General features: G+C 40.3%; 1 protein-coding gene across 1 annotated transcript in view; it reads right to left on the bottom strand.

The window, feature by feature from the left end:
* The window catches only part of CNTNAP4 (contactin associated protein family member 4), a 291,312-nt gene that overhangs the window by 79,440 nt on the left and 199,680 nt on the right, over positions 1–12,192 (bottom strand). The window contains exons 7-8 of the mRNA XM_075067493.1: positions 11,917–12,060; positions 8,466–8,727 (exon numbers count right to left, since the gene is read on the bottom strand). Coding sequence (XP_074923594.1) covers positions 8,466–8,727; positions 11,917–12,060 — 406 coding nt within the window. The remainder of the gene's footprint in view (positions 1–8,465; positions 8,728–11,916; positions 12,061–12,192) is intronic.

Below are 12,192 nucleotides of genomic sequence, written 5' to 3'. Positions count from 1 at the left end.
TGCAGTTTTGAATAAGAATCCTCTTTTGATTCAGGACCAAATGATGTAGCCCTTGAAATATTAAGGGCTCTTTTCTTCACTTGTATACTCTGCAGAGAGATTAGATTTGTGCGTTATTTGAGTAACTGGTTTTCCTATTTATTTTCATTTATTTCTACAGAATGTAGAATTTGGTGTGTATTCTGGGAAAAATTGCAAGCAATTTGAACCATGCATTTATGCTAAAAACAGAGAAAGGAAAACATAAGAAAAAGGAAGAAAAGGTTCAGATGGCTAAATTACTCATAAGCCAGGATTATTTAAAGTACACCTCTACCTCGATATAATGCTGTCCTCAGGAGCCAAAAAACCTTACCGTGATATAGGTAAAACTGCATTATATCGAACTTGCTTTGATCCACCGGAGTGCACAGCCCCGCCCCTCCCGGAGCACTGCTTTACCGCGTTATATCCGAATTTGTGTTATATCGAGGTAGAGATGTATTATAAAACAAGCACATAAAAGAGTTTTAACTTGCACAGCAGCACACACTGAGCATATAAATCTGTCTCACAGACCTTGGCAGAATGGCGAGAGGTGTATATCCACACGGATATGTTGTCTGTGAAGAAGTTCTCTTATATACTGGACACTAACATGTTGTTTCTCTACATTAGACTTATCTATCTTTTGTCTTTCCCTGTTTGTTTTTCCACTCTAACAAGCACATTTGTTGTGGACTCAAAAGGAGAAATGTATTCTCTATTCAAATTAGAATTCTGCTGTATCCTCTCCTTAGGCAGAATCTCAGGAAAACTGGGGCCTATAGATTGTCTTGTCCTGCCCTCATGCCTTGTTGAGGAGGAATCCTTTCCAAAACTCAGTGCCAGAGAGCAAAAGGGGTTGTTTACAGCCATTCTGCCAAAATGCTGACACTGATTCTTTGGACCAGCGATGTTCAATGGAAAGAGGGTATCTGAAGATCTCAAGTGTGCTCCTCCTTACTTCCCAAGAAAAGGGAAACAAAATATTTAAGTGGCAGATCTGGTGGCTCTAGCAGTAGTTAGAAGCTCTGTTACATGGTGGCACCCACGTCTCATAAGCAGCCTGTGACCAGGTGTGCATCTCCACCTCTCTTAGTCTGTAGTGACTCATCAGAGATTTCTCAAGGATTTTGGGTACTCAGGCCGCGTGAGACATAAAACACACCCCTTCCAGTGTATGAGTCCAAGAGAGCCCTTCTGGTGTCCTCAATGATGTCTTTACACTGTCCTAGCCCTGGTATCAAGGCTTTGTCCATCTGAGTCACTATACAGTTCAGTTTCCCTTCTGGGAGATGTATCAAAGTCCAATATAGTCTAATCCCTGACCCTCTTTAGGGTCTTCAATCGCCATTCTGAGGTTAGTTCAACTCCCCTGTCTGGGATTAAGGTCATTCCATCTGTAGCTGGTGAGTGGGATCCAGGCCCACCTACTATTCCTGCTGAGCCCCATGGACCCTATGAATAGAAGCCATGTGCTACTGTGTCCCCTTTAACTCTTCACTATGCTGCTACAGTTCCCTGGGCCACTTCCCTGTGGACCCAGCACCTTCACAATTGCTTCACCCTTACCATAGGACTGACATCTTGTGTTCAGTCCCAGCAGCGAGCCAAGAACTCCTTCTTGCTTCCCCAGTCCCTATCAGCAACTGCTCTGTCTGTCGTCCTCAGCTAGCTAGGAATACCAGTCTCAGTCCTAAAGCTCCCAACAGCAACTGACTGACTCTAACCCTGCAGCTCCTTTCTTGTGAGCCTGCTGGGCCCTGATTGGCTGCCCTTTGCAGCTTCTCTGTAATTGGCTGTTTCCCATGCAGCCTCTCTAGGCTGCTTGGAGGACTCACCTCCACAGCTCCTTTCTAGGACAGGGTGTGGTAGGAATCACAAGACTCCAGCCGGGGGCCTCAGTGCCTGGTCACAAGCATAAATAACATTATCTTGCAGGATAAACTGATTTGTGAATCATCTTCTTCAGGAAAACTTCCTATTAATGATATTTACAGAATGTGTTATTTTTTCCAAGGGAAATATTAGAAGCCTTAGCCCAGATTCTCCCTTGTGCTGCCACAATGGTAGACACAAAGCAGCACTAAAATAATTGTACCTGACCATAGAAAGATCATCCCACTATAGTGGGATCCTTTGGTAATACAGAACTGTCATAGCAACCATAGCAACTGGTCTTCTCTTGCCAGCATAGAGCTTCCCTGCACTCTAATGATCTTCAGATGACAAAAAACAAACAAACAAAACAAAAAACAACCCTTGGGACCATTGGCAGACAGTGTAATTGATAGCAGCCTTCAGTGGGTTGGCTTAGTATAGGGTTGTTCCAGAATAAAGGGAGTACAAGACTGCCTTGGCTACTGACAACTTTAATATTTGAAACTGGACTGGACAAGGCATTAGAAAAATATTACTCTTATATAGACAGCTGTTATGTAGCATCATCGGCTTGGATTTATATTGAAGTATTTAGACCAATCGTGGGCAACCTGCAGCCTCTCAGAGTAAGCTGATTGCAGGCCGTGTGACATTTTGCGGATGTTGAGCATCTACAGGCACGGCCACCCACAGCTCCCAGTGGCCGAGGTTCACCATTCCTAGTCAATGGGAGCTGCGGAAAGCAGTGGGCCGCAAGGACATGCTGGACACCGCTTGCACCAGCTCTCATTGGCTGGGAATAGTAAATCACGACCACTGGGAGCTGCAGGGAGCCATGCCTGTAGATGGTCAACATCCTCAAAATGTCTCACAGCCCGCAATCAGCTTATTCTTATGGGCCACAAGTTTCCCACCACTGATTTAGACCTATCAGGTGTTATTTTCCATATCTTCCATGATACTCTTAGTACTATTGCACAGATAGAACTAATCACATGTATCAAAGTGTTTTATAAACTTCAAATAAATAAAAAACACCAAAAACCACAACCAGATAAAACAATTCTAAATGTAAGTCTTTTAATCCACTCTTGCAAACAACTGAACAAATAATGCAGAGTGTTTCTATCAAAGAAGAGCTAAGTATGCCAAAACATAGGATTTGGATCATTCAAATGAAGACATCAAAAGACATAAAGTTAAATCTAAGTAAGAATGTTTCCCATTTCCCAGAAATTTAATTAGTTCCCTTACATTACCCATTGTAGGGCTGCCCTTCAAGTGACGGAACAGAACATAAACAGCACATATTCTACAAAACTTGTGTTCATCATATCACGTTTTTATAATGGCCAAACACAAATTTTGAAAACAAAATAATGTTTGCATATAAGCCATTTTCCCATTCATCAAAGAACAGCATAAGGCCTTGAGGGCCTAAGATAACAGTGTCATAAACAGATAGCTAAGGGTTAATGTCTCTTTCACCTGTAAAGGGTTAACAAACAGTGACCTGCAACACCTGACCAGAGGACCAATCCGGGAAACAAGAGTACTTCAAATCTTGGTGGAGGGAAGCCTTTGTGTTGTGTGTTTGTGGGTTTGCTTGTTTCTCTGAGTCCTGGAAGGACTAGAGGTGCAACCAGGTTTCTGCCAATCCTCCCTGCGTACAGTCTCTATTAAATTCAAATAGTGAGTATTGAGTAAAAGGCGGTTATAGTCTTTTGATTTGTTTCTGTATTTGCACTGTGTATCTGGCTGTAGGTTTTAATGTGTTATTGGCTGAAGTATTTTAAATTGTATTTCGTTGGAGAAGGCTTTCTCCATTGTCTATAGCTGAAGACCCTGAATATTTACATCTAGATTACAGAGATAACTTTTACTTTTTTTCTTTTCTCTTTTATAAAAGTTTGCTTTTTAAGACCTGTTTGATTTTTCCCTAGTTGAGCTCAAGGAGATTGAGTCTGTACTCACAGAAATTGGTGGGAAGAAGGGAAGGTAAATGCCTCTTTGTTTTAGATCACGGAGCTTGAATCTGTTTGGCCTCTGGTGAGGGAAAGCCTCCTTTTAAGATTCAAGAGTTGAATCCCAGTGATCTTCTAGGGTAACCCAGGGAGGGGAAGCCTAGGAGAGGCACTAGGGAGGGAAAGAGTTTACTTTCCTGGTATTAAGATCCAGGGGGTCTGGATCTTGGGGGTCCCCAGGGAAGGTTTTGGGGAGACCAGAGTTTATCAAGTACTCAGAATCCTGATTGGTGGCAGCGGATCAGATCTAAACTGGTAATTAAGCTTAGAGGACTTCATGCTAGTACCTCATTTTTGGACTCTAAGGTTCAGATTGAGGAAAGTATACTATGACAAACAGAAATGAAGAAAACATAATAGACACAATCCTTTGACATAGCTCAAGTTCCACAACATGTCATATACCCCAACAGCATGTTGAGTTGTCCTTTCGGCACTGCCTTTTGCCATGCTGGGATGATTTTGGGTTTATGTCTTCATTCGGACTGAAACAGATTTACAGTCTAACAAACTACATCAGCCTCTAATCCTTGGTATAGCATGCAGCCTCAATAAACTTTCTGCTCTTATAGGATTCTATTTTCAAAATATTATCAATGAAAATCACAAGTACTTGAACAATTTGCAGATTACAGAATGTTCTGTCACAAAGAGGCAGCCTGCATGAGTGACTAAAGTAGAGGAACTAATTTGGTTAATTGGAAATGGGTAATAGATCTTTCACACCACCATCTACTCATGTTTGACTTGTTTATTGTAATTTATTGGGCATGCATAGAAATACACAAAGTTGTCTGGAAATATAGCTCACCTCCACTTTGGACAGAATGCCATCCAGAAGGATGCTATTGGAGTGGCACACCCATTCGGCCCACCCTGGAGTAAGGACCTCCATAAAGTCCCTTGGTTAGACCTGAATGCTATAGAATGCCAGTGGGAGAGGTAAAATGAAACAGTCCAGAGAAAGTCCTCCACTGCAGATATTGACATAACTAGATTAATGAACTGAATACATTTATTTGTGTAGGAGGGGTAGTGTAGTGCTGAATGTCTGCAGCAGAGGTCAAGTGGCCACCAGTGTAAATTTTGCTGGTGGAAATTGTATGGGTTTTTTTTGTTTTTTTTTTTTAAATCTCTCTGTGGCATTTTGACAAGAAACATTTCACAAAAAACAAACAAATCAACAACAATCCCTCCCCCCACAAAAACGAGGAGGAAAATGGTGAGTTTAATCATGCTATTAGGGCAATGACCTTTAAAAAAAATCCACATAGCCATGTAGGTGGTTAGGTAGGCCACCAACATGGTAGTATGGTAGTATCTGAGTTCTACAATTACACTTTCTACAAAATATCACCCAGAGTTCTGTGTGAGGTCACCCATGACAGAAGGGAGATAACACACACACACACACACACACACACGGCAGCGTGCATGACTTATAGTAAGTAATGAAAGACTTTGAGCAGGTCTAGAAGACAATAGTGTGTAGATTAACCTGAAGTACAGCATCTGAATGTAATGATTATAAAAACCATTTAATTAAAGATTACATATTTAAAAAGGCAGTGCATATTAATAAACTGGGTAGTAATATCTTGAACATTCATCCATATTGTAACTTAATTTGGACTCATCATTGAACACAAATTAACTTTGTTTCATTTCTTCCTTTCTTCTTTAAACTGTGTTCTATTGCTTTCTGAACATTTGATGGCCAACTTGCAAAAGGGGCTACAAAGGAAAAAAAGATATGAAACAACCCATCTGTAACAGAAGGATTTCGCTTATTATAACTTAATCACTCATGAATTTAATACGCCATTCTCCTTTTTATATGACTCAAAAAATCTTTAAAAAACTCATGGTAACGAATTCTGAGAACTATATTGAAACTAATATGCTCTGATTTAATTATCAAATTTTGTATATGTGAAAGCCAGGTCATACGTCTTTGCCTGTAGGGGAACAAACCTGTCCAACCATCCATAATTTAATTACTCAATCTCCAAATGCAGACTTGATTTGCTTCAGTGAATGTAGCAACAACAAACACTTCAAAAGCTCAAGAAGAAGTTCACAGTATGGTTTTATTAGATAATTCCTGCTTTAGGAGAGAATAGGAGTTGTGGGTTTGTTTATTTATTTAAGAAATGCAGTAGTGTTCTGCATTTGCATAGACAAATGTTATTCCATATCTCAGACCATATGGAGGGCTTGTTGTATTCATCACATAATAAAGCTAAATCACATTTTAATATAGCATTTCAAGATTTTTTGTGAGGATTTTCAATCAATTGGAAATATGTTATGTATTTTTACTGCCACTTTATAGTTTACTAATTTGTCATACGTACATGTCAGTAGTCTAGTTAGAAGTCATACTATCTTTAGCAGGCCTGTTAAAGTGACATTGCGTTGAAGCCATTTCATTAACATGTATCATATAATTGATCTGTGATTGAAATAGCTTCTGACGAAGTCTAATATATCTTAGTAAACTACACATCATTGCCACTCTTACTGTGGAATTAACATTTTCTGATGGTGAGCTTGGGGAAGCAATGGTAGTAATTAAAATGGTGCTCTCTGTACATCATTTATTTTAGTTTAAAACACACACTGGACTGATCCTGCTCGCACTGATATTAATAGCTAACCCCCACTTATTTTCAATAAGAGCAGGATTGTTGTCTTTATGCATATTTCAACATTGCTTATTATCATTACTGGTATGCAATCTTTTCCTGAATTAAAATAATCAATTGTTTAAAAATTCTTATTTTCATCATTATAGACACGTGAAGAGATATTGAGCTGTAGAGTTATATTTAATATTTCCTCACCCCAACACCCAGGAATTAGCATTCTGTATCAGCTGGCATAGATAATGGAGAAGAGGGATCACATCACAGACAGAGAGAAATGGTGAGTCCTAGTGGACAGGGCACTGACCTAAAATTCAGGAGACCTTGGTTCCATGCTCAACTCTGTTGCTGACCCAGTGGGGGTCTGTCATAAGTAGATAGGTAAGGTAAGGATTAATTTTCTTTTACTGTAAAGGGTTTACAAAGGGGGAACCAAACACCTGACCAGAGGACCAATCAGAGACCTGGATTTTTTTTTAAAGTCTGGGAGGGAACTGGAAACTCGGGGTCTTTTTGTTTTCCTCGGCTGTGAGTAAACAAGCTTTTCTTCTAACTCCATCTTCTTTCAAATATTCTACTATCAAGTGTGAGTACAAAGGAACCAAAGTAATCGGCTGTGATGTGCTTTGATTTGTATTTACATGGGTGTTGATTTGCTGGACTGGTTTAATTGGGCTATCTTTTAAATCAGACTGTTTATTCCTATTTTCTTATAAGCCATATTCCTGTATTGAGTTTCTTAATGCAGTATTATTGTTCTGTATTTTCTTTCTTTTTATATAAAGTTTCTTTTTAAAACTTGTGGGAGTTTCTTTTCCTAGTGAGGCAGAGGGGAGAGGAATTTCTGTGCCCGGAGCTCTGTTATATCTGTGACAGGCTAGGCGGGGGGAGGGAAAAGCCCAAGCTCTGTGTCTTACTTTCCTATTGTCCCAGGGTGGGAAAAGGCTACGGGACAAAGGGAGGGGTGAATCTCTTGTGTGAGCTGACTAGGTTTGAATGCATAGCCTCGGGGAAGCTAGATTGCCTCTCTGGTTGTATTCAAAGGGAATAGGACAGCATCGCACCGGCTAACCCAGGAAAGGGGGGGAAGCTGGGGGATGAGATAGAGGAGACCCAGGGGCTCTGGGTCTTGGAGGGGTCCCCCAAGGAAAGGTTTGGGGAACCCGAGGGGGCCGAAACCCTGGAAAACTTCAGCTGGTGGCAGCGATATCAGATCCAAGCTGGGTATAAGCTTGGGGGAGGTTCACAGTAAGCACCCAGATTTTGTACGCACAGGTCCAGATCTGGGACAGACGTTTACCACAGGGTCTTTCAGAAAATCTCTATTTCACTGATTGCCCTCTGCTTTGTCTGTCTTATCTATTTGAACTGTAAGCTCCTCTGGGCAGGAACTGGCTCCTACTACATGTCCACCCAGTACCTAACAACTTTTAAGTGGGGCCTCTATGCACTACTGTAATACAAATATTTTTGTATCAAAAGGAATCACATAATCTCTAGTGAGAACATTGCCAAATATTAACTTCTTATTAGTCTAATAGTCTAACTGATTTCCCTTTCTCAGATGGAAAATAAGGTAAGATGCTCAAATTCTACAATTAAGGGATTCATGTAAGTACCTGAAGACTTAGGTCCTGATTCTGTAATACACAGTCATACAAGTAATTTGTTTCCTGGGAAATTTGTCAGTAGTTTGAAATGTGCACATATGAATGTATGTCAGAAAAGGGGGAAAAAACCACTGCTTTGGAAATCTTCAGGCATAATACTCACATGAGCAAGGATTACTCACATGAACAAGAGTTCCAGGACTGGACCCTTGGAATGGATCGTTGATCGAAATATAGTAGCTCACCAACACATTTATGCATAGAAATTAATTTTCTGTTACCTGCAAAGATGTCACTTTGTGCTTTTCCTGGTTTATAGATGCTCATTTTAACTTTCCCATCACTCAGATAAAGGAGGAGACCACCTGAAGTCTGGTGTAGTTTAGTGGACAACAAAAGTCCCTCCTTGTTCCAGGTGCGAAACTGAAAACTGATGGATACTTCATCTTGTCCGGATGTGCCAGGCAATGCTAGGTAGCTACTGGAGCTCAGAAAAGTGACAGGAACCATCTGTGCCTCTGAACAAGAGAAGGACATGTTGCCCTGAAAATAAATAAAATAAATGCAGCATTAGGGAATGTTCTGAGAAACACAGTTCATTCTACATGTAGTTGCATGAAATTATGTGTGGATACCATACCACCTATGGTTCATCATGACAATGAACAAAGGCTATTGTTGAATTCATATTCATTTTGGATGTTTTAGTCCAAAATTCAGGTAGGACTATGAATAAATAAGAATATCAGACATCAGAAGAAAAATTCTCTAGGTTCTTCATCAGAACATAGAAGTCAATTCCCTCCTAGATAATCACAGGGTAGACAGAGACCTGTACCAAATAAGGTAAGATCCTGGGTTACATACATGACAGAATGACATACCAGGAAGTACATAGAAGTATTCTATTTCTCTTTTATTTTGGACTCAGCCTCTGGGAGCTTCAAGAGCTTAGTAGGACTTCCAGATGCCAGATACAATTCCAATGGTAGCAAGAGCCTGCTATGAGGTTTAAAGGAAATTAAATGCTTACAGGGAGGAAGAGGTGTTGCAGAGGGGCTGGTAAGTGCTATATGGTGTTCCATATTTGGTTCTTGGGAAAGGCAGTTTATTGGACTGAAAAACAATCTTTCCAATTCAATGTGATTTGGATTCTGTATTGAACTCACTCTGGTGGGTGGGGAAATGCAGATATAATTGTAATTCACCCAAATAAGAAGCACAATTTTAGTAAAGCAGATGACCTCACTGCACATTAAGCAGTGGGGCTCTTTGTCTGGCTTGTTGGAGAAGGTGACTAGAGAGCCAGAGAATTACCTGCTAACGGAGGCAGCCTTATATCAGCATTCCCACACTGACCCATCCCCCCACCGCAGGTGACCAGAAGAGAAGGGGACTATTTATGCCCACAGCTGTGCAGTAAAAGCTCTTTCTTCAGCTGCACCAGGCTGAGCAGCACCCAAATAAGAAGCATGAATTTAGTAACGCTAAAGGCAACGTGCCCAGTTGGCAAACAGGGATCCTACAGTACACATACAGTTATTACTAGTGCTACAAGATATGTGGATCAGAATAGCAACAGCAGATTTCCACAGATTAGTGAGAGAGCTAGTGAGAGAACATTTTATGACTCTTGATACTCATACAATATGAACTATATGATCTAAACACTTGCTGGCATCTTTCAAGCTGTAAATAAAAATCACACTATATCAGGGGTTCTCAAACTGGGGGTCGGGCTCCATCAGTGAGTAACGAGCTGTCAGTGTCCACCCCACTCCAGCATTTATAATGGTGTTAAATATATAAAAAATGTGTTTTTAATTTAGAAGGGGGCTCGCACTCAGCGGCTTGCTATGTGAAAGGGGTCACCGATACAAAAGTTTGAGAACCACTGCACTATATCTATAATGGCTAACCGATTTTTTTTCCCCAAGCAATTAAACAACTTTTTTTTTCCTGGTTGACAGAACAACCTTTACATTTTCTAAGGTACATAGAACTATGCCCTACCATTGCCAGGCTGTAACATCTCTTTAAGAAAATATACATCCCCAAATCAGTAAATAGGTTTTCTTTTGAAGAATCCAGAGAGAAACTGGAAAACACACTTGCTTCTGATCTTGGCAACATTAGGTCTAGACAGCAATTAGACACCCATGCTTGGGCTACAGCATGTTTCATTGATGTGTAGATATCTGGACCTGCAGGGTGAGAGAGTCCCAGAGCTGGAGCTCCAGCCTGAGCTGGAAGACTACACAGCAATAAAACAGCCCAAGTCAGCTGCCATGGGCCAGCTGTGGATTTTTCTTTGCTGTGTAGACATACCATAAGTTTTTCTATTCTGCTTTTTACTGTCAATGGGGGTGGGGGAGGAAGCTCTCTGTTTATGAATGCAACTACAGAAAAGTGAATAGTAAACTGAGCTGACCCACAGTGAAAAGGCAATCATCAGACTAATAAAACTTGTTAAAAGCTAAAAGCTTTACCATCTGCAGAGTCTCCTTTCACATCATTTGGACAGCTGCCTGATACCATATCAAACGAGCACACTGCCTATTTAGCAGGCATTCTGTTGTAGCCCATATTTTCTGGCACTTTTAAAACTCTAAGACACTTCCTAAATATTTTTCAACCAAAATAAAACAGCAGTTTATATTATTTGAGATGAAGCTGATGCAATTTCTGATCTCTTGTTCAATTATTCTGTAACTGCATCTTACTGAACAAGTTACTAAACAAGAAGAGGCAATCAGAAAGGATACTACCTACTTATTTGTTTTCTATCATTTGTTATTGAACTTCTGGAATGTTTTCAGAACAGGTTCATGCAACAAGTAAAACAAATTAAAGCAGGGAAGGGCTCAAATATTCCAATTTATGGGAGAAAGAGAGAGGAACTGGCCTGATTGTTTAGCCATATTTTGGCCCCAATTCTAAGAAAAACATTGAGGTTGGAAAAGTCTTTTATTTATTTATAGCTATTTTCTTTTTCAATTCTTTGCTTCTGGCTAATATTGGAAGTGGAAATTCCAAAAACCTCAAAAAAACTGCTCATGTTATTGCCCTGAGAAGCAGCAGTAATTATAGCAACCCTTGCAAGAAAGCGTGCAGCAGTGAGTTTTGCAGTCCAAATATCTGGATGCTAGAGGCTTGGATAGGTCAGATAAGTTACTGAAACCAAACCTCTAACTGGCTGGGTTTGTCTAGTCACAGCTCTTGGTTGTACCATGACAAATGGATTAAAACATACCAGGCTAAATTATCTCTCTTCATACACAAGGCAGTCTAAAATGGGGAAAAGCATGTGAATGCCTATGTGCTGCAGAAGTAGCCTCTGTAAGATAAAATGCTCCTGAGTGCTGGTGAGGAGGGAAAAAAACCAAAACCAAAACCAAACCCTTCTGGCATTTGCTAGTAGGCAGATGGTGAGGACATGGCCACAACACTGCTGTACTCTGACCTCTCTACAATTCTATGTGATAGAAGCAGCACCGTCAGGCCTCGACATTCCCATAGCACATATAACCAAATTCTGTTTGCCTCTAGGAAAAAAGAACTGAGGATGGAAATCCTCAACCTGCTGAAATTCACATGGAAGCAGCCATCTTCTAGCCCACATTTCTTGATTTAGACTGTGATTTGATTTTCTATGTATCAAAAGTTGAGAAGCTTTGGGTTATTATTACAGGACACTTGAGATTGACTTTTTCTTCCAGTAGGAATCCTTACCATAATGTAGATCTGAGGTTTACGTCTCTTTGCCAAATCAATAATGTTTACTCCATTGTAATAAAGGTTTTCAAAACACCCACAAAAGTTCTTGCGTGGTAAAGACCCTGATTTTCCAGGTAGTGGGATCCCTCCAAAGCTGAGCTTAGAAAGAGAAGAGAAATCAATAATACTATTAAGTAATTTTCTGAAAATCTGCTTGCAAAGCTGATGATAGATTTTAACAGTATAGCAGCAGCAGATAGAAATTGGCCAATTGTGAATCAATCTATTTTT

Source organism: Chelonoidis abingdonii, chromosome 6 (assembly GCF_003597395.2).
Source record: "Chelonoidis abingdonii isolate Lonesome George chromosome 6, CheloAbing_2.0, whole genome shotgun sequence".
NCBI lineage: Eukaryota > Metazoa > Chordata > Testudines > Testudinidae > Chelonoidis > Chelonoidis abingdonii.
Note: the sequence above shows the minus strand (reverse complement) of the source record. Positions and strands in the feature narration are given on the sequence as shown.